Source organism: Protopterus annectens, chromosome 17.part0, assembly GCF_019279795.1.
Source record: "Protopterus annectens isolate FY-2018-M chromosome 17.part0, PAN1.0, whole genome shotgun sequence".
NCBI classification, from domain to species: domain Eukaryota; kingdom Metazoa; phylum Chordata; order Ceratodontiformes; family Protopteridae; genus Protopterus; species Protopterus annectens.
Genome location: NC_056751.1, coordinates 362,412,840 through 362,436,489, shown reverse-complemented (window position 1 = coordinate 362,436,489; position 23,650 = coordinate 362,412,840). Strand labels below are relative to the sequence as shown.

At 42.7% G+C, this 23,650-nt stretch overlaps 1 protein-coding gene across 1 annotated transcript in view; it reads left to right on the top strand.

Annotated features, from left to right (window-relative positions):
• The window catches only part of CEMIP2 (cell migration inducing hyaluronidase 2), a 939,901-nt gene that overhangs the window by 811,888 nt on the left and 104,363 nt on the right, over positions 1 to 23,650 (top strand). Inside the window, exon 14 of the mRNA XM_044059182.1 lies at positions 9,158 to 9,372. Within this exon, the coding sequence (XP_043915117.1) occupies positions 9,158 to 9,372 (215 nt within the window). The remainder of the gene's footprint in view (positions 1 to 9,157; positions 9,373 to 23,650) is intronic.

Genomic DNA, 23,650 nt, shown 5'->3' with positions numbered 1-23,650 from the left:
CGGTGTACATGAGGCAGTTGCTACAATGCCTCAGAATGCCCAAGTTCACCAGGTTTATAAAAGCATAGGAGACTGACCTTTAGACATGCCAGCAGGGATGGTCATCATTACTAAGTACTGGGGCTGTTTCCTTATAGGATGTCTAGTGCTGATAGCACTTGTGTGTTATGCTAATTGCTATAAAAAGCCAAGTGCTAGGTAAATAAGCTAATTAAATTGCAAGAGAGAAGAGATCTAGCAAGGTCTAAGGGAAAAATTAAAGAGCAGACTTTCTGCCACCAGTAATGTACTTTAAATGCAGTGCAGGCTAGCACACTTGAGTGTGTAACAATATTAAAGCAAATACACTTAAAATAAATGCAGTTAAATGAAAAAAAAATACTTGTATCAAGTGTAGAAAGCAGTATAATCAGAAAAAAATCAAAATGGAGGCACTTAGTCTCTCTTTCTCTTTTTCTATTGCTCTTGTAGTCTGCAGGTCCAGTGTTTTTGAAGTAGTCTTTGGTGGCTAACTTAAATTGTTTGGGTGTGTAAGGTTCCTTGTTTCTAGTGGGAGTTTGTTCTGTGCAGTAGAGGGGTGGTAGCTGTATAAGTTGCACCCTGTCTTAGATATAGGTTTGTAAACATTTAATAGGGCTTGGTTTGCACTTTGGAGATGTCTTATAGGGGAATAGAGGGAGATGAGGGATGATGAAGCTGGGCAGAAAGTTGGCTGATATAGAATGGAGTGTATAATTTGGAGCTGAGAGTGGAGAATCAGGTGTGGTAGTTCAAGCCAGTTCAGGTATTTTAGGGAGAGAAAATGGTGAGATTTATGTTTGTTGAGCTGCAAATCTGGCTATCTTGTGATAGGTCGATTCTAGTTTGAGTAGGGAGGAGTTCAGATTTCTGAGTATTTGGGAACAGTAAGTTAAGCAAGGTAGATGGTAGGCATGAGAAAGAGTAACCCTAGCTTCAGGGGTGAGGAATTTGTTATTCCTGTACAGAAGTCCTAGCTTTTGATGGGTTTTTCTGATGCAATTATTAATGTGTAGATCAAATTTTAGTTTATCTTCAATGGATATGCCAAGTACTTTTGTGCTAGATTCATATAGGGGTATTGTTTAGGGATGTTATGGAGAAGGAAGGCTTAATGTGGTTAACAGATTTAGGAATCAAGAGTAGCAACTTTGTTTTTTCAGGGTTGAGGATGAGCTGGTTATTTGTGAGTCATGTCTCTACAGAGTTAAAGGATGTCTAGGTAGTTAAGAGTTCAGAGGGTGAGTTAATCTGCTTTGAGTATCCCTGGTGTTTCACTTCAAGTCCCCAGTGTCTGATTGCAGTTTCTTGTCTGGTTCATTGTGTTGGAATGTCTTTTTCTGTTCTTGGTTTGAACAGTGTTATGCTGTTTTTAAACGCTTCAGCATGCGTGTCTTTTCCACTGTTTTGGGGCAATGCAAGATCATCTGTATAGTTGTGTTCACTGCACTGAGACTGTCTATTAAAAATATCATCACTCAGTGGTTCACTCCTTTTATTCATGTTTGGAAGCTCACTGACTGAATCATTTGCAAGGGATTTACTTCTTTTCCACAAATGCTATTTGATTCATAATCATACAAGACCCTTTTGATTTTTTTAAGTTTCTTCATCCTCTTTTTTTGCTAATATCCATTTGTGAAGAAATATCATCTACTGTGACAGAGTCCTTTACCCAACCAAATAAGTCCTTAATTTCTATGTATACATCACTTTCAACCTGATTTACCTAACAGTCCACATATGTGTAATAGAAGAATGTGGGTTACAGGTATACTGATGCTGTGTCTTGCTAAGGACCAAATGTAAGTAACTGAGGGGTGATATTACAGAAGCTGTGTCAAGATTGCTCACTGTTTGTTAATAATAAAAAATAAAGGTATAGAAGAAGTTCAGAGTTATAAATAAACATTGGTAAAACACAGTGTTATGTTAATGTCATCATTATTGGCCTTATGATCAAGTTTCTTCAGTTTCTGTATATAGGCAGTTGATGTGAAAATGTTCATAGGTTGGTACTAAGCTATCGGCCCTAGGGCCTGTACAAGCCTAGCTATAACAATTCCCTGGCTATTCCCATAGTATTTACTTCCCTGGACCCCTGTCTAGCAGGGCGGCTGATGTGATCCCCGGAGAGAATTTCCTATCTCCCATCCAATCATCAAGGTTCCTTTTGAAGAGGGCCAAAGATGTGTTCTGCTTGACATGTATGGGCAGTCTAATCCAGAGTCTGGGGAGTCTCTGGGTCAGGAACCTATCCCTCCAGCATGTTTTGTTCATTGTGATGACACAGTTTAGATGGATTGGGATTTCTGTAAGTGTAGCATGTCCAACAGCTCTGGGTTTGACATGGCCTTGTATTTTAAACAGAGATCACCTGTGAGTAGACGATATGCAACAGAATATAGGTGGAGTTTTTTTTAGACAGTCAGCATAGGGCATCTGCTTTAGGCCTGTGATTCTTTTAGTGGGGTATTTCTGTGACCTTTCCAGTTGTTGCAGATGTCTTGAGAGATACGTACCAAACGGGGTGTTGTATTCTATAATGAGTCTAATGAGGGATGAGTACAGTGGGACAAATGTAATCATCATTTTGCTAAGTACCTTGTGAGCTATTTCTTCTGTGGAGTGATTATTCATGTTTTCATAATCTGCTTTTTTTAAAGAAGAGGAAGGTATGAGTGTTAGGAAGTTATCTATAAAGTAGCTGTTTTGTTAGTTTGTGAGGTGGCTGGCGAGATGGGGTGGGAATCTAGCAATGGGTATGTCACGGAATAACAATACAAAGCTTTACCTGTAAGCTGTGTATGGAGGTTCTTGTAATTCTCCTCTTTCATGACTAAGTAATATGGTTGGAAAGATAAATATTGCACTTTAAGCTTTCTTAGTTAAACAAAAAGTTATTCCTGAGCTGTATAGTTTTAGAAAATCAAAATAAGAAAGACCAAGCTACAATGAGACATGGATTTCTTTGAAGCATAATAATGAGAAAAAAAAGTCTAAAGACTTTATCATTTTCTAATATGTTACTTTTTGGAGGTGGAATGTGTATTGTCAGTGCCTGTAAAGAAGGTTTTTTTTATAAGTGTACATTGTTTGTGAAACATGATGGTACATTGAAGTTACATTTATTAAAATAAGTTAAGGTCAAAACTGTTTACATTATCATGAGGTGCACCAGCAAAAACATACATACAAATATTTCAAGCACAGGCATTAATGCCCTTCCAGCCTACAAATATACCAAAAAAATAAGTTATGTAATCACCATAATGTTCCATCTGAGTTGTTGCTTTTCATTTGTCTTCAACCTGTGGAACATGGATCCAGGATGGCTATGACTTGGCCGCATTTCTCCAGCATTGGATCCAAGCTCTAAGCTCCTCCACTACCCCTAATGCCCCTGTCTCCTTCCTCCCTTCAGATCAAGTTTGCTGCCTACCATAGCATCCCAACCTGACTCGTTGCCTTACCCCTTGGCACAATAAACCATATAGTAGCATAAGTAATAACCAGTTATGCCAAAGAAAAGGCAATGTCTTTTTCAGCCAGACCACCACACAGCCCATGTAAGGCAGAGTGAAGGAGGGAGGGACAGTTGAATACAAATGAAAAGCAACAACTCCGATGGAACGTTATGGTGAATAAATAACTTCTTTATCTGAAGTTGTTTTCATTTGGTCTTCAACCTGTGGGATAGAGTCCCCAGCTACCAAACTCCTGGGAGGCCCTCATGGAAGGATATTCTGGAGCACAGAGGAGCCAAAGGATGCCCTGCTTCTGGATAGAAGATCCAACTTGTAGTGGGAAATGAAAGTATGTGAAGATGCCCACTTAGCAGCAGAGCATATCTCATCCAATAAAACTCTTGACCAGAAGGCAGCTGAAGTAACCATAGAGCTAGTAGAATGCACCTTAATGTGACCTGATGGAGATAATCCCTTCGCTGAATGTGCCAGAATTATACACGGAGAGATCCAGCGAGCAATGGTGACCTTCGATACAAGTTTCCCTAAAAAGGGCTTAGAGTAGAAGACAAAGAGCTGGTCAGACTTGCAGAAAGATTTTGTTCTATGCAAGTAAAAATGTAACGGTCTATGAACATCCAACAATTGTAACTTGTACTCTCCCTTATTTTATCATTTGGAAAGAAGATGGGGAGATTAATTACCTGATTAATGTTTGATTCTGAAGCCATGTTTGGAAGGAAAGAGGGATTAGTGCGCAAGGACACCCTGTCCTTATGAAATACCATATAAGGAGGTTTGACTGATAATTTGACTGACATAATAGCAATCAAAAAGGCCGTCTTCCAGGACAAGAACTGCAGATCCACTGAAGCTGCAGGTTCAAATGGGGAAGAAACTAAGGCTTGAAGAACCAGCGTGAGATCCCAAGGGGCGGTGGGTCCTTGATCGGTGGCCTAAGTAGAGAGGTACCTTTCCAAAAGGCTTTACAGAGCTTAGAAGAGGCTAGAGAAGCCGAATGATCTCCTACGTGGAAGTTAGATATAGTTGCCATTTAGGCCTTAACCGCAGAAAATCTGGCATATTGTTGAAATATACCTGCCAAAATCTCTAGAATAGCTGGAAATGGAACAGTAAAGGGGTCTAAATCACGCTGAGATGCCCAAATATAAAAGCATTTCCACTTGCTGGAATAATCCTTCCTGGTAGAAGATGTATGCACTGCAGCTAATATCTTTTTGACCAGTGAAGGTAACAAAGAATTCCTGATTATCATAGGAATTGGAGCAGCCAAGTGGTGAGCTTCACACTGACCATATCTGGGTGAGGATTTCCTAAGCGATGAGAGATCAGAGCTGGAGCTGGATCTAATGTCCAGGGAGGACACAGGGAATAAGACCCGTGTCCACCCTGCTTCTTGATTTACCAAACTACAGACATATTGTCTTTCTGGATGGCAATTGTCCCTAGTGGACGATGGGCTTGAAGAGCTTACAGTACTAGGAGTACCGCCCTCATCTCCAGGACATTGCTATGCAATCGAGTGTCTAGAGGAGACCAAGTGCCCGTAAGACCATCTCTGCTGTAGGTGATTGAGCTTGAAGGATACACAAGACATGGTGTTTGAGGGACTGTTTGTAGTTACAAAAACCTTGATCTGAGTAGTGTCCAACCGAGCTCCAATGAAGTGCAGAACTTAACTGGGTTCAACAAGGATTTGTTGAGATTTATGGTTAAGTTCAACTGGTGGGCTGTCTGGAGAAGGGAATCCCTAGTTTGGCAGAGTCGATGCTTGGAGGGGGCAGAAAGGAGCCAATCGTTGAGGTAGGGTTAGACCTGGAAACCCTGCAGCTGCAGGTGAGCCGCTACCACTAACCATCACTTTGGTGAATGCCCTGGGGACTGTGATGAGACCAAATGGTAGTGCTCTGAACTGGTATTGACTGGTCCCCAGCCGGAAGCGGAGGAACCTCCGAGAGCATCTGTCCATTTTGATGTGGTAGTACACATCCTTAAATTCTACCGAGCTCATCCGGTAGTTCTCCTTCAGGAAAGGCAGGATAGAGTGGAGAGTAACCATCCAGAATTTCATCTTGGCAACCGATAGATTTAAGGTCGAAAGATCCAGAATGGGTCTCAAGTCCCCCGTCCTCTTTGGCACTAAAAAGAATCTGGAATAAATGCCTAATCTGATCTTGTCTGGGGGGACAGGCTGGATGACTTGCTTTTCAAGCAGTTTGGAAATTTCCACTACTGCTTCCTCCCTTTGCACTTGTGGAGTATCCAGGCAATGCCTGGAAGAGAGTGGTGTATGAATGAAGAGGATTGAATATCCTCTGGATGTGATCTGCAACATCCAGTGATCATCTGTGATGGACTCCCAGGCCATTGGGTTTTGTGAAAGTCGTTCCCCAACTGCCTCCAGAGATGAGCAGCCGGGCAACCCTTTATGGCTGCTGTGCGCACCTGTCCAGGAAGGAATAATGAGATCCTTGGTTCCTCTGACTCCCTCTGCCGCGAGGGTAGCATCTGTCAAATCCCCCTCTCCTCTGCATGAAGGTGAGTCCTGAGCATCCTGGGAATAGCCCTGAGACTTCCAGAACCACATCTTCCTTGCCCCTCGCTGATTCCTGGAGAAGGTCTGTTGGGGGGTTGAGAAGCAATCTGTTGAGGAGTTGAGAAGCAGATTCCGACAGCAGACAGAGTCTTCCTGTCCTTCTCACTGTGGACAAATTTGTCATGTACTGACTTTCCAAAGAGAGTGGAGCCATTGTACAGGGCATTTGTAAAGGATGCCTTGAAGGGCTCCGAGAAAGCACAGAGCTGGAGCCAGGTGTGATGCCTGATGACAACACCTGTTCTGACAGCTCTAAGCGCCTTCAGAAGCATGAGAGAGAAGCCGCATAGAGGTGTTGGCAGTGGAGGTGAGGGTGGCCATCCATGAGGAGAAAACCTTTTAATCCTCCTCCAACATGGACCCTGGGTTAGACACAGCATTCTCTTTAACTAGGCCTAGGTGAAGTCTAATCATGTGTTTCATGTGGTTCAGCACACGTACCGAGAATGTTGATGAAGTGTAGACCCACTTCCCAAAACGGTCCATGGTCCTTCTTGGTGGCAGCCACCACCACCACCATGATATCAACAGGGTATCCCTTCGTCCAGTGCTGTCTGTGTGACGGAGCACTGAGAATCTTATCAGTGCATTTGGGGATGGGCTGCACTGTGTCAGGCTCCTTCCATGCCTTAGATATAATGAGATCCACCAGGATATCCACAGGATGTAGAGGGTCCAATGCCAAATGCCTCCAGGAACACTGACTCATAAGGGTTTTTTTTTTTTGGGCATACCACCCCTCCACGCTGATGAAGGATCTCCATAATGTCTCTGAAGGAGACATCCTCTGGGGGTGACTGGGGGACCCCTTTCCTTCCTCCAAGTCGGTGTCCTCCATGAGGGACTTTGGCCTTGGACCCAAATACTCTGAAACTGGGGGTTGGATCGGAGAAGGAGTGATTGGGACAAAGGCAGACTGCATTCCCCCAGCCCCAGAGGTGGATGGGGCAGGCAAGACTTCCATCTAAATCTGCGTGCAGATGAATCTCCACATCATCCTGCCCACCTCAGCTTTGATGAAACTGCAGGTGGACCTGCAGGAAGAGCACCTAGAGAGGCGGTGAGGGGAGGCCGATCACTGGGAGCAGACCAAGTCCCTTCCTGCTCCAGGGAGCAGCAAGGAGAACGGAGCCAGGGGAACCCAAGCTAGCAGCAGGACAAGATTTCGCCACAGGCTCGGCTGAGGAAGAGCGGTTGGGAGACTACTTCCGTGGCCTGTCCCCGTCCTTTTGTTTATGCTTCTCTGTGTCCCCAGTCTTCTTGGCGGAAGGTTGTGTCCCAGAGACTGGGGCAGAGGAAGCTGTAGAAGGGGCTGAAGCCACTGAAGCAACTTGGGCATCCGCTGAGGGTGGAGACCCTTAAGGATGAGCTTATTCCTCCTGTCGATCAATGCGCAGGGATTGAACCCTGCACAGATTGAACAGGAGTAATCGAGTTGCTGGACCCCCAAGCAAACTATGTAGAGAGTATGGCCATCTGCTGGCGAAAGCTTATGGCCACACACTGTGCATTGTGCACTTTCTAAATCCCAGTTTGGGTGTCTCCACCATGGGGATGGAGAGAGAGAGAACCCAAAGCACTCAACCACACATGTATGAAAGATAGTAAAGGAGTGTAGAAAGTGGGAAAAGTTATTTTTTTCTTTTTTTTAATTTAAAGTACTGACGCCTGAGCAGGAGAAGTAAGAGAGTGAAAGGGGAGCTAGAAAAGGGTGAAGATTAGCTAAATACACAAAAACTTAACTTCCCCCAAAAAAATCTCTTTGGGCACGGACCACAATCCAAATGTTAGACATGGCAAACGGGATTTGAAGGGAGGAAGGAGACAGGGACATTATGGGGAGGGGAGGAGCTTGGAGCTCAGATCCGATGCTGGGGAAATGCGGGTGAGTCGGATCTGTCCCACAAGTTGAAGACCAAATGAAAACAGCAACTTCAGATCACTTGTTCCCATAGTAAGTGTCTAGGTTGTTCTTAAAAATATCTAAACTAGTACTTGCTTTAATGTAATTCAGTAGTCTGTTCCATGCATCAGCTGCTCTCTCAGAGAACCATTTAGTACACTTCATTCCTACAGAATCTTCTACATAGGTTGTCTGATGATTCTCTAGTACTATTTTGATAACCCCAAACATTCCCAAATAAGAACATGCTGTACTAAGGTAACAGCAACAACAGTGGCTTTTATTTAAAAACACTTTTAACACAGAGTATGTGTGAAGCATCTGCCTGAACCACCATCCATACTTTCTGGAAGCACTGCATTTAGACATCCAGCCCAGAAATAATTCAGATGTTGCTTCTGCCATTCTGCAGGCATGCTCTAATCTCCCCCTGGTCTGACTACCAGTAGGTACTTAACTGCCTTAGTACATTCCCTAGGGATAAAGAATTAGATTTCAGCTGTGATCGCTATGAGGAATGCAGCACAGTTGTATGAGTATGCTCACCTTCACATTACGTGTGTGCATAACAGGATCACTGCTGTAATATAGGGTCCCTCTCACCCCCCCCCTTCTTATCATGGAAAGCATAGATTAATAAAACTGACCATCCTGTTCACTACCTGATTAGAACAAAAGGGGAAAGTCCATGTCAATGAGCACTCCTGATGATGAAGTCATCCTCTAAAAAGGAACTGAAGATGGTGCAGAATACCCCCTTAAGTGCTGTGCCAGCATTTTTGTCCTGGGTAGAAATCTACCTTTGCAGAGAGGAATTGTGAAAACTTTAAGGTCAGGCCAGAAGAGCAGACATGTATGTGTGACTAATTCCTTTTACTAAGAAATTGCATTTTTGCAGTGACCCTGCTGAATGCACACCTGCTGTTATGGTAGGTATTTTCACACAGCTGTAATGAATGACATTAGGAAGCACTGTTGAACTGCAGCTGACATAGATGGACAGAAGATCATACCGATGACGCTGCCTGTCATTTGGCTATAATACCAGACTTTCCCATTATATATGTGTGCTTGAAATAGGGCTAGCATACAGTGTTTTAATGGTTTTGTAAATTTCCAATGTGTAACTGTTTTCTTTCATCTCATTTGAAGATATATGTGCAGACTTGGAATCCTGCAAATAATACCATGTCCATTGTAAGGGACGAGTATCCAGACTTCCCAATGCTACTACGAGGAATCAACCAAAACCATCGGGCAACCTTCCAGCAGTATCAGCCTGTGGTGATGCTACAGAAGGATTATACAGTTCATTGGAATGGAAAGGCTCCAGAAAATATTGTCATTTATCTAATTAACTTTGACAAGTAAGTCCTACTATTAAATGACAGCTAGTAAGATCATTCTTGCCCTTTTTGTGTTGGGTTGCAGTATTTTTCTCATAAATAAATTTCTTTTACAGTGGATGACATATGAAATATGTATACACTTAATGTTGGTTAAACTCTAATTATAGTTTGTCTTGATATAACCCATTTCCTCCTGATGAGATCATGTATATTCTGTAATGGTTTTGCCTTCTTACTTTTGACTTAAATACCATATTTAAAATAAGTAGTTTGTGTCTGAAGATAGCTTTACATTTTTGATGTCATTATTTTCAGACCTTGTAACGGATGTAGCACAGTAACTGCATACAGGAGTAGATAGTAGGCTTTGGCCTCTCACTCATTTCCCTAACTGAAAGAAAAAAAGTGTGTCTGTGTCAGACAATGCAATTTAGCAGTACTGTTATGGTTAACCAAACTTTAGAAATGTATTCTAAATAAAAACAAATTAGCTGAAGTAAAATATACATAATGATGGTTTTGTGCCATGCAGTACAACCAGCACTTGGCTTTTATGCCCTTATTTCCATTTTACCATCATTCACTGCAGCCACGCTTCACTTCCCTTCTCAGTTCATTCTGGGAAACGTCCATCATTTTTGGAAAGGGTGGCAAAAGTTAAAGCTTACCATTATACTACATATGTTTAATCTTCTGAACCCTAAATGCTTTGGTCTCTTTCTTCTTGTTACTGCACTCCAGACTTATCTATGTGAATGTGTAGTGTTTTAGCTGTGGTGCACAGCCAAGCATATTGTTTTAATTAGCTGAGTACTTTTTTTTAAAGCAACTTAAGAAATACCGTGATTTACTGAAGGTAGAATGTCTTCACTTGTCTAAACTGTTGCTTACAGCATATATAGGAGTACTGAAACTGGATGAAAAGTAGCCAATCATACACAACTGTCTGAATGTAGACCTTGTTGAAAGAACAGATACTAAACAATACATGTACCCTACAACCACGCCCTCAGTTCAGAGATCACAGTTTATTTTCTAGAGTGCAAAGCAAAGTACCCCTTTGCCCATGTGTATTGTTTTTTTTTTTTCTCACAGCTAACCATCAGCTGCCATCAACTCCTGCCCTTATTTACCCGGTCTGCCTGACCTCCATTAGCCCCTCCTAGTCTCAACACCCCCCCCCCCTCCGGTATGAGAGCAGTGAGGTGATCAAGAACACTGGTGCAACATCATACTGCTTGCAAAGGAGTATGCAGTAACACCCAGACACTTGTGGCAGCAGTGACACCTCTGTGATTGCTGCCCATGGAAGGGTGCATGCATAACCTACTTACTAAGCAGCCCCCAGCTTATGCATCATGGATCTGGCCATGTTTTTATGCAGCATATTGTAGTGAGCCTAGGCTGACCCTTCACCCAAGATGGGTGAGCTGACATTGGCTGCTCGTTCTCATTCTTACTCTGTAGCTCGCTCACTGCTTGTGCCTCTAATCAAACATGGGTTGTCTGGGGAACAGTGTTAGTTTTATCCATGGGGCCCCCACCTGAATGTATTCCAACCTTAAAGTTAGAATATAGTGTTGAAGAGGGGATGCAGGGAAGCTTGCTCTTCCCTTTAATTCTTCAAACTTAGGCCTATTGTGTTCAATGGCTGTATTTCTGCAAGTTATTTTTCAACCAGATTTTAGTGATTACAGATTGATTTGCACATTTGCTAAAAATGAAAGGAACATACTTTGGAGAAATGTATGTTTTTTTTTTGTTTTTTTTTTTATAGAAGAAAGGTGGAGTGGTGAGTTGACAGCAGTATGATGTGTGTACATAGTGTAATTTTGTGTCTACGCCCTATCTTATTTTGACCAGTTTTTATGATATGTTCTAATATCTTTCTGACACTTAAATTCTGGCCTGCCTTACCAGATTCTGTAGCAGCTCTATTTGTCAGTCCTTTCTATAAATAATGATGAAACTTTATCTACACAAGTTTGCTAGGAAAAAATGTATTATTGCCATGTTTGGCACAATGCCTTGCAACTCTTCCTAAGTATCTTGGAGTATTTTCCTAGTCACCAGTTGTTCCTGTTACTCTGTACATGCCATCAGTTTAGAAAGTGAACAGTAATGCATGAGAATTAAGTTGTACTACTTTTAGAGGAGCTAAGGTTTTCTTATTAGTTTAGTATTTTTAGTTGAAACAAATAAGTAATACTGAAACTGCAAGTTTAAATCCAACATTTTCATAGGTTCATAGGTTCATACTAGGCTATCTGCCTGAGGGCATTTACAAGCCTAGCCCATCGTTTTGTGGCTTACGCCACCCCTTTAGTATGGGGAACTATACCCATTATTTTGCTGTGCCTCTGTCGAGCAGTGACACTGAGGTAATCCCTGGGGTATATCTGTGATCTCCCATCCATTGGTCAAGATTTCTCTTGAACAAGGCCAGCGAGGTGCTCTGCCTCACATGTATCGGGATTTTGTTCCACAGCATAGGGAGTCTTTGGGTGATGAATCTATCCCTCCAGCACGTCCTATTAATAGCCGTGTCAAGGTTTAAGTCTCCCGCCCTTGTGGCTCTGATGGATCTAGATTTTTTGAGGTGAAGCATATTCATGAAATCTGGGTTTGACATGGCCTTGTATGTTAGGCAAAGGTCACCTCTGAGCAAGCGGTGGCGACTGAATAGAGCTGGAGTTCTTTCAGTCGGGCAGCATAGGACAGATTTTTGAGACCCTTTATCCTTTTGGTGAGGAACTTTTGTGGCCTCTCCAGCTGCTGCAAGTGTCGGGTCAGATACATTCGAATGGGGCATTGTACTCAATCATTGGTCTGATGAGTGATGAGTAAAGGGAGACTATGACCTCCCTTGATCTAGATGAGAATCCCTTCATGATAAGGTGGGCAATGTAGAAGGTCTTCCTAACTACTTTAGCTACATGGGTGTCGAATGACAGACTACTATCAACCTGGGTCCCCAGGTCCCTGATAACTTCTTCTGTGCTCAGTGGATTGCCACCTATTTGGTAGCTAGGGGTAACCTTGTTTTTCCCGAAGGGTATGACTATGCATTTTTGGCATTTAACTTTAGGCCGTGGCTCTGGCACCAGTTATCCGTTTCTGTGAGACCCTTCTGAAGGATATCTGTATCAGATGTGTTTTCTACTATGGCCCAGTTTGCAGTCATCTGCAAACTTTGTCAGCCATAACCCTCCTGTGTTTGCTTGTACTTGGAAAAGTAGATGCCAAACAAGAGTGGGCCCAGGACTGAGCCCTGTGGGACACCACTTGTGACAGGCTTTGAGTCTGACATGGCGCCAGCAACTCTGACCCTGTGGGTTCTGTCACTCAGCCAGTTTGCAACCCATCTTGTGATGTATGGGTTGACATTTAAGCTGATGAGTTTTTCAATGATACCCGAGTGGGGTATTGTATCGAAGGCCTTAGCCAGATCGAGGTAGGCTGTATGGACTGCCTTTCCCTCATCAATGGCTTTGGTGACTGTTTGAAAAAGTCAACCAAGTTTAAAAGGCATGATCTGCCTTTGACAAAGCCAAACTGGGTTGGATCCAAAGTCTGCAAATTCCCTATGTCTTTATTTATGAGGTCCATTATGATCCTCTCCGTGGCTTTGCAGATAAGGCTTGTCAAGCTAATGGGCTGGTAATTTCCAGGGTCGGTGGAGGCACCGCCTTTGTGAAGTGGTACCACAGTTGCAGTGCGCCACTCCTGGGTGCGTATCCAGAGGTAAGACTTTGATTAAACAGCTGTCCTAGCTGTGGGTTTAATTCCTCATTGAGTTCATGGAGCACACAGCCGGGGACACCATCAGGTCCCATGGATGCTGTGTTTTTTGCTTTGGAGAGAGCAGTTCTCACTTGTGCGCTGGAGATGTTTGGGGGCTGCAATCGTTTGGTATAGATATCTCTCCTTTTGGGGGGGGGCAGAAGTTTGCACTGAAACCTGTCAGCCAGTATGTTGGCAATGTCTGTAGGATCAGTAATCTTCACATCATTTTGAACTAGCTCTGAGCATATCTGGGAGTTTCCTCCCAGGTTTCTAACATAGCTAAAGAAGGCCTTATGATTGTCTTTTGAGTCTTTAGCTATTTTTCTCTCGAAATTTGCTTTGGATGATTTTATGAGAGCTCTTAGTTTTTTACTTATAGTGATCAAGGGCGTCTTACCTTTTAAGGATTTTGCTCTATCTTGTAGTAGCTTCCTCCTTTTGTTGTAGAGTTTGTTTATGGCTGGGGTCCACCAGACTGGACGCTTGCCTTTGGTACAAAGAGTCTTTGTTTTGCTTGGGATTGCCTTATCCATGCAGTCCTGCAGGTGCTGGTAGAAGGCATTTGTAAGTGATTCAGCGGCTTGAGTACTGTTTTCCGCCGGCTCGCGGGCCTTAAAGGAGACCACACTAGTCTTTAGAAGTGTGAAGTCGGCTTTTGAGAAGTTCTTTACTGTGGTCTTTTTTATTTCAGGTGGGGGTGGAATGAGGACCTCCAGCGAGATTAGTTTGTGGTCTGATCTCACCAGTGAGGGGTACACCTCCGGTGTTGAACATTGTGCTCCCATGTTCGTGATGATGAGATCAAGTATGTTATCTCCTCTTGTGGGGATGGTGACTAGTTGTTCCATGGCATTTGAGTTTATGAATTCCAGGAACTTTTGGGCTAGGGTGTTTGGGCTTGAGTAGTGTTCCCAGTCTATATTAGGGTAATTGAAGTCACCTAGTATGATGGTGTTTGGTGATACATTTATCCCCTCTAGTGTTTTCAGGAAGTCACATATATTTTTGATAATTAATTGTATGTTCCTATAAATATTTCCTTATTTTGAAAAAAAACAGGTACACCTTCACCCAGAAATTCCTCACACTGAGATTTTTAGTAGAGGTTTTCTTATTTGCCTGTGACCTTTGTTATCTTTTGATTAACCAGAACTAACAGCACAAGCGTTAGTAGTGTAATTCCACTATATTTACACACTTGCAGAAAGCTTATACATTCCGGACTTATCAAATTGCTTTGCAAGGCATCTGCAAACCCCACACTTATGAATCTCCTACATATTTGTAAGTCAAAGACTCCCAGAAGTACAAGATCTAGGGACCTGAATTTTGTCTATGACAAACAGAACATGCTGGAGAGACAGATGTGTTCCAGAGGCAGCCTCTGCTATGGAACAAGCTTCCCATCCATGGGAAGCTGAGTTCGTCTGTTTTCCAGTTTAATCACAACCTAGACAAAGTGGCTGGGGAATCGGACATTTACACCAGGCCTGGCACCCATGTCTCTTATGGACAGAGGTAGCTGATAAATGCCTGGCTGTCAGTGTCCTGTTTGGTTACAGGACATCATTATTCTTTTGGGAAAAGTTGACTAAGCTTAGAAAGGCCCCCTGGGTCGTTAACCTAGTAACAATCTGTGAATCTACAATTGTAAGACATAGAAGGTTTTGAAGGAAAGAGGTAGTTAAAATAGCAAGTAGGGGGGATTATTTGGAAAAAGTAGAAGCTGAAGTGTAGACTAATAGATTGTGTTTGGCCTGTAGGCTTGATGGTGTAATGATGAATGTTGTTAGTGCATATGCTCCACAAGTTGGGTGTGCGATGGATGAGAAAGAAAAAGTTTGGAGTGAGTTGAATGAAGTGGTGATGACTTTACCCAAGGATGAGAGGCTGGTGATTGGAGCAGATTTCAATGGGCATGTTGGTGAAGGGAAGTTATGGTGTTAAGCAAAGGAATGCAGAAGGTCAGATGGTAGTGGATTTTGCGAAAAGGGTGGACATGGCTTTGATGAATACTTATTTTAACAAGAGGGAGGAGCATAAGGTGACATACAAGAGTGGAAGATGCACACAGGTGGATTATATCTTATGTAGAAGGGCCAGTCTGAAGGAGATTGGAGACTGTAAAGTGGTGGCAGGGGAAAGTGTAGTTAGGCAGCATAGGATAGTGGTTTGCAGGATGACAATTGATCAAGAGGAGGAGGATGAGTGTGAGGGCAGCACCAAGGATCAAATGGTGGAAATTGAAAAAGGGTAATTGTGAGGTGATGTTCAGGGAAGAGTAAAGACAGGCACTGGGTGGTAGTGAAGCATTACCGAATAGCTGGGTAACTACAGCAGAGCTAGTAAGAGAGATGGCTATAAAGGTGCTTGGTGTGACATCTGGAAACAGGAAGGAGGACAAGGAGACCTGGTGGTGGAATGAAGAAGTACAGGAGAGTATACAGAGAAAGAAGTTGGCGAAGAAGTGGGATTGTCAAAGAGATGAAGAAAGTAGACGAGTATAAGGAGATGAGGTGCATGGCAAAGAAAGAGGTGGCGAAGGCTAAGGATAAGGCGTATGAAAAGTTGTATAAAAGGTTGGACACTAAGGAGGGAGAAAAGGACCTATACCGATTGGCTAGACAGAGGGACCGAGCTAGTAAAGATGTGCAGCAGGTAAGGGTGATAAAGGATAATGAAGGAAACATACTCACAAGCGAGGAGAGTTTGTTGAGCAGATGGAGAGAGTATTTTGAGGGGTTGATGAATGAAGTGAATGAGAGGGAGAGAAGGTTGGATGATGTGCGGATACTGAATCATGAAATGCAGTAGATTAGCAAGGAGGAAGTAAGGATAGCTATGAAGAGGATGAAGAACGGAAAGGCTGTTGGTACAGATGACATACCTATGGAAGCATGGAGGTGTTTAGGTGAAATGGCAGTGGAGTTTTTAACTAGATTGTTTAATGAAATCTTGGAAAGTGAGAGGATGCCTGAGGAATGGAGAAAAAGTGTTTTGGTAACGATTTTTAAGAATAAGGGTGATGTGCAGAGCTGTAGTAACTACAGAGGGATTAAACTGATCAGTCACAGCATGAAGCTATGGGAAAGAGTAGTGGAAACTAGGTTAAGAAGGGAGGTGATGATTAGTGATCAGCAGTATGGTTTCATGCCAGGAAAGAGCACTACAGATGCAATGTTTTCTCTGAGAGTATTGATGGAGAAGTACAGAGAAGGTCAGAAGGAGTTGCATTGTGTCTTTGTGGATTTAGAGAAAGCATATGACAGAGTGCCTAGAGAGGAGTTGTGGTATTGTATGAGGAAGTCGGGAGTGTCAGAGAAGTATGCAAGAGTGGTACAGGATTTGTACGAGGGTAGTGTGACAGCGGTGAGGTCTGCGGTAGGAGTGACAAATGCATTTAAGGTGGAGGTGGGATTACATCAAGCATCAGCTCTGAGCCCTTTCTTATTTGCAATGGTGATGGACAGGTTGACAGGCGAGATTAGACAGGAGTCCCTGTGGACTATGATGTTTGCAGATGACATTGTGATCTGTAGTGAGTGTAGGGAACAGGTGGAGACCACCCTGGAGAGGTGGAGATATGCTCTAAAGAGAAGAGGAATGAAGGTCAGCAGGACTAAGACAGAATGTGTGTGTGAATGAGAGGAGCATAGAGGAATGTTGAGGATGCAGGGAGTAGAGGTTGCGAAGGTGGATGAGTTTAAGTACTTGGGATCAACAGTTCAGAGTAATGGTGAGTGTGGAAGAGAGGTGAAGAAGAGAGTACAGGCAGGATGGAGTGGGTGGAGAAGAATGTCAGGAGTGATTTGTGACAGACCAGTACCAGTAAGAGTGAAAGGGAAGGTCTACAAGAGGGTAGTGAGACCAGCTATGTTATATGGGTGGGAGACAGTGGCATTGACAAAACGGCAGGAGTCAGAGGTTGACGTGGCAGAGTTGAAGATGTTAAGATTTGCACTGGGTGTGACGAGGATGGACAAGATTAGGAATAAGTATATTAGAGGGTCAGCCTAGGTTGGAAGGTTTAGAGACAAAGCCAGAGAGGCAAGATTACTTTGGTTTGGACATGTGCTGAGGAGGGATGCAGAGTATATTGGGAAAAAGATGCTAAGGATGAAGCTGTCAGGTAACAGGAAAAGAGGGAAGCCTAAGATAAGGTTTATGGATGTGATGAGAGAGGACATGCAGGTGGTTGGTGTGACAGAGCTAGATGCAGAGGACAGGAAGAAATGGAAACAGTTGATCTGCTGTGGCGACCCCTAACGGGAGCAGCCGAAAGAAGAAGTTTAGCCTGTAGGCTTATAGTTTTTGAGATTTGTGGATGTCTAAACCTGTATGTGGGGAAATGTTAATATGCATAAGGAGTTTAATAGTATAAAACAGGTATAGTAAGCAAAAAATATTTATGTAATTGTGTATAAATGTAGCGAGATTGAAGGTAGAGGGTATAAGCAGAATAGACAGGTAAGAAAAAGTCTGAGAGACATTATAGAGGAGGAGATGAGAGAGAAATTTTAAGCTCCCACCTTTAGGCTATTTATTACAGAAAGCCATCAGTTTATGGCCTGTGCTGAACAATTAGCAAAAAGGCCAAAAGTAGAACTTTTTTTTACATTTACTGAATGCAGACAAGAAGAAGGTAGGGATACAAAGTTACTTGCTTTTACACAGTGTAATCTGATGGTAAAGGACTATTCTGCTTGGAGGAATATTGCAGCCAATTTCCAGCATATATCAGGCACGTATTTGACTAGTTAAAAGTTAATATACACCAAGGACCTTCATGTTATACTTGCTTACACTGAATAGTGACAGTATTCTTGGTGAAACATTTTTTGTAGAGCTTTGTGGCAGAGCTTCTGCTATTTAAGGCACAAGTACTAATGTAATGTCCACAAGCTGTGAAAGGAACGAAAACAAGAAAAAAGCTGCTAAACAAAAATAGTGAATGGGGGCAATAAGGTTAATATGTGGGAAGCTGGTTATTCTTTGAGATGGAGGAAAGGACATGACCAGTCAAAACAAGAAAAGATTGACTAGTCTAAGAGGAGAGAGAGAGAGAGTCAGAGAAAAGGTAATGTAAGGACAAAATAAGTTTGGCAGGAGTTATACTGTTAGAGAATCACAGTAATACACTATATAGAGTAAATATCAGAACATAACACTACGCTGCTAAGCACATTATAAAACCATCACTTACTAAGCATTCATCAAATTAATTAGTGCTTCAAAAAATGTAACTATTTGGGGAGCCCGTGCAGGAAAACTCAAGGTCCAGAAGACAGTGCAAAAACATTATCAGCATAAAAGAGAGGAAGACAGTGATCCAAACCCTCGGAGCATTTAGGTTGTTGAGGAGGCTAGGAGTTTGGCACTTAGTCATGGACAGCATAATGAGATGTGTATACAAGCAGGTCTCATTCATACCCCATTTGCATGCTGGTAGTGACTCGAGGATAGCCTTACAGCCATGCACCTAAGGGCCTTCTAAAGTCCATCCTGACAGACTTTTCTAGCAGATCATTTAAGCCAAATTGTGGTAGATCTATACCAATGAATGCTGGTCAACGATGCTTTTCTCCAATCAGTACACAGATGGAGTGTGCATAAAGTAGACCTGATCACTTCTCTGTGCAACAGACAGTTGAAGTCAATCTGCTGTAGAGCATCATACAGAGAAACTTTGGTAGTGGATGCCTTCTCTTTCACCTGAGTAGATCTATGTGTTTACCCCCATCCCCTCCCCCTTATTCCCCCAGAAGGCAAAGTGGGAAGAGGTGCAAAGATGCTCCTAGTAGCCAAGACCATTTTGGCTGAAGCAGCATTAGTTCTCTGTCATTAAAGATTGCAAGGGGGATTCATTCATCCTTTCATGGAATGTGGACCTTTTGACTCAGCTGAAGGGGACCCTGATGCACCCAAATCTGAGGGCCCAGAGACAAAAAACATGGGTGTTTTGATATCTTTTTTTTTTTTTTTTTTTTTTTGAGAGATTGGACTTAACATTGTGAGGTAAACTAGGAAGTCTGCCACCAGGAAATCTTACATTATTAAATGGAAAGAATTTCTGTATGTTGCCAAAGGAAGAACATGGACCCCTTGTCAGCATCAGAGTGCTTGATTATACAGTACTTGTCATTATACTTGTCAGGCTCAGCACTGTGCACCTCAGAGAAGGTATTCCTTTCTGTCTGCATGTCTGTGAATCCCCCACTATCATCCTTAAGTTAAAAAGTTTCTCATGGGATCACATGGAAAGCATGCTTTTCCCCCATGGGACTTGGATTTTTTTCCTTAAAAAACTGATGTACGACCCAATCAAACTAGTAGCAATGGCACCCTCCCAAGTTTTTGATGTAGAAAATGGCTGTTTTTCTTGCTATCGTGTCAGCTAGGAGAACTTCGTTACAATCAATAATGTGCAATGAAGTATTCCTGTTTTGTCGCAAGGACAAGGATCAGCCTTCATAAACCTCTACCTTTAGTCATAAGGTAGTCACAAAGGTCTTGCTAAACTAATCAAATCAGTTGCTGCCCACAAGATAAAGGAGAGAGGATTTTGTATTCCTTAGATAGCCATAGGCAGGTGAGTCTGGACTGAATAAAGAATGTAAGAGCTTTCAATCAGCTCTGTATCTTTTACATCTGAAAAGGAGAAGGCCTGTTTCCAAATAAACCATTTCCATATGGCTGGTACATTGTATTTTCTTTTGTTGTTCAGCTCATGGCAGAAAAACTAGGGAGGAAAATAAGCTCTCGGACTACAAGGAGCACAGCTGCCACATACGCTTTTGTAAGAGCAATGAGTATACAAGCTGTACTTGAGGCAGCAACCTGGTCCTTAATCCACACCTCTTTAAAGCATGACTTGCTGGACATCATTTCCAGAAAAATGGTAGGATTTGCCATAGCCATTCTGCAGGGCCTTCTGTAACTTACTACAGGAAAGTAATCTCTACTTATTCTGATACAGCTTGGGAGTTTTCCCACTAGTTATTACTACTGCAGTACTGGTCCATACAAGGAGCATAAAGCTGATTTGTCAAGAACTTACATAACAGTAGATGTTCAGGTAAAATCACAGTTGCAGTTATGTTTTCCTCCGACCATCCCCTATTTCTCTTAGGGGATCCTAGGATTGGGATGGATACCTAGTCTCCTTCCCCTCTCCCAGATGTACAAACATGTGCTTATGACAGAGCCTCTAGCCATCTCGGATCTAGATATATTTGTGGGACCCCAGATTCCCAGGGTCCTGTTTACTACTGTGGTATGAATACTCAGGAGGTTGGTTGTGGAAGGTGTCCTTAATGAATAGGAGTAAACCTGAGAGATGTACATAAAGTCCCCTACCTGCTGCTACATGGGCAAGAAAGAAGCAAAGCTGTTGCTGGCAGATATCCTCTATATACTGGAAGTTTGTTGACATCTCTGGGAGAGGATAAAATGAGACAAGGACTTTGGGTACAAGTCCTTAAGGAGATTAACAGCAACCTTAAAGAATGTTATATCCATAAAATAGCAGTGTGGGATTGAAGGGAATTTTACCAATGGAGATGTCTACAAGCAGGGATATAGAAAGTAGACAGGAGGAGCTGGACTTTACTGGAGGCAGTTAGCAAAGGAATCAAGGTATTGGGAGTAAATAACTCTGGCGGGGGTAGGTAATGCAGTGGGGCGAGGCTAAGCAGGAGACTGAACTGCAGGTTTGAGACTGACTTCCCTGTCAGGATTTGGTAAGTGTACTTGCAAAGAGATGTTGTTTGGAGAATAAGATTATCACTAGTAAAGTTTTCAGTAGACTATGGAACAGAAGCTTTTCTTAAAAAAAAAAAAATGATAATTAGTGCATATGCAATACTGTGCGATAAGTCAGAGGAGGTTAGACAAGATTGGGCAGAGAGATTGGAAAGGCAGTTTACAAAGCAAGAGCAGTAGGTGGAAATCTCTAGGGCTTCCAAGTATACAACAGTTAGGAGTTTTGCACTGACATGTTTGCATATATATTTTTCTCCCCAAATAGAATTCAGAGGATTTTACTCGGATAGCAAGTACTAGTGATGTGTGTGTGTGTATGTGTGTGTGTGTATATGTGTGTGTGTATATGTGTGTGTGTATATGTGTGTGTGTGTGGTGGGATAATTGGGAGCATGTTGTTTCGTTATGTAAATAGTTGGCACATTTTAAAAATATCTTGGAGTACTTTGACAGAAATGTTGAGGGTGCAGATGATAGTAACTATGTAAATAATTCTTTTGAGCTAGGCTAGCTGTCACATAAAAGTACTCCTAATGTCAATAAGGATGTCAGTAGTACATATGTTGCACCCATCACACACAATTCAAAGCAGACATATAGACCCGTATATGCTGAGGCACTTACATGTAACCTTCCTAAACCACAAAGACCACCTAGACAAAGTACACATAAGTACTCTCAACAGCCCCAAATGCAGTCTTTCAAAACAACACCCACATCAACACTTAGAGCAACATCTCATGGAGTCTCTACCTCTAAGCCCATAAGGCAAGTCACCACACAGTCCGTCATTCTAGTCATTGGAGACTCCATCATGAGACACACTGATGTCACTCTCACCACACTGAGTAAGGAGAAAGTTACGGTCATTTGCTTAGCAGGGGCTAGGATCTGTCACATTACACATGCACTCAGGTCATTGGAACACAATTGCCAATATGACTCTGTCATAGTCCATGTGTAAGTAAATGACCTGAGACGTACCTCCCCAGACTATATGAAATGAGACATCATGGTGCTCTTGGAATGTGTGTCTCAGGCTGGTACGAGACTAGGATTGAGCAGCATTTTACATTCTCCAAGGATGCCACATTACGAACAAAAGATGATTGACTTTAATAATCGGCTTAGTTTCTAGTGTCATTCTAAGGGGTGCAATATTTGTCAGCATGGAAGGAGATGGTCAACAGACCATGCTGCTTTGCCAGGGATGGTCTGCACTTCTCCCCTTTAGGCTTTTGAATATTAGCTAAAACATTGTCTTCCCCCATAGTGCCTTTTTAGGCATTGCCAAACTGCAAGTATTCTCTCATAGAAAATCAAAACCAAGAAAAGTCCAAAACGGGAGTCCAAACAAAAAACTTCACTCCCTTGAAGCTCTCTTTACCCTAGAGAATGCTGATATCTGTGTGGTCACTGAGACAGGGTTTAAAGCCACGGAGAGCACACCAACAGTGCAAGGTTATAATGCCTTCCACACATTTAGGCCAGCTACGTCACAGGCAGGGACTAAAGGTGGAGGTGTCTCTATTTACGTCAAAAATAAATACACTTCAATGCTGGTCAAACATTACAATGCACTTGAACTGATCCATGTTCAGATCAACATAGGTAAAATCTAACACCACTTCCTTGCAAGCGATAGGTCCCCCACTATGACCCAGGAAACCCATACCATGTATTTAAACTCATTAGAAACACTAACCATCCAACCCAATACCATATTCACGGGTGACTTTAATTACCTCACTATTAAGTGGGAATCCTATACAACATCAAATGTAGATGCACAGAGATTCCTGGATTTTGTAAACACAAACTCCCTTGACCAGATAGTCAGTACATCAACCAGGGCTGCAACCATACTGGGTCTGGTCCTCACTAATATGGGTGACTACTGCACACCCCCTACTGTAATGCCTTCCCTGGTAAGGTCAGACCACAAAATGGTCTCCTTTGAAGTAAAAATAAAACCTGGACCCCCAGCTAAACCTGGAATATTGCCTCGAAACAAGACCTCAAACTGAATACTAGAAAATGCATTGTCATCCCTTTTGGGGAGAGTGACGTCCCCACAAATTATCACATTGATAGTAAAGTCCTAAGCATGCAATTAGACGTGAGGGACTTGGGCACCCTTGTTGATAGCAAACTGACTTTTGACCACCACATTGCCTCTGTTGTCCAGAAAGCTTTCTACATGGCCCACCTCATTAGTAAGGGTATCTCGTCCATGGACAAGGTGGTCATAACATCCCTGTATTCTTCCCTTATAAGACCCATTATTCAGTACAGTGCCCCTTTTAGCATGTACCTCACAAAGCACATGCAGCAGTTGGAGAGACCACAGAGGTTCCTCATCCAGAGAATCCAGGGCCTCAAACATCTACCCTGTCCCTCTACTCAGTCTCCTACAGACTCCTCAGAGGTGACCTCTGTCTGGCAAACAAAGCAATCTCAGAACCCGCCCTGATGGGACTGCTGCATATCTGCAAGTCAAGCTCTACTCTAGTAACCCACATGCTCGACCTTAACCTGGTCTGTGACATCAATAGGGCTTGGTGGGACAGATTTGTGTCCCAGAGACACTCTCCCTTTTGTGGAATAGACTCCCTGTCCACGTAAAACAGAGTACCTCATTAACAGTTTTTAAACACATCCTGGATAACTGGATGGGGAACAGAAAATACACCTCTGTCCCTGCTGGACAGTGTCATAGGGTGCTGACTTGTTGGAACATGGGCTAAAT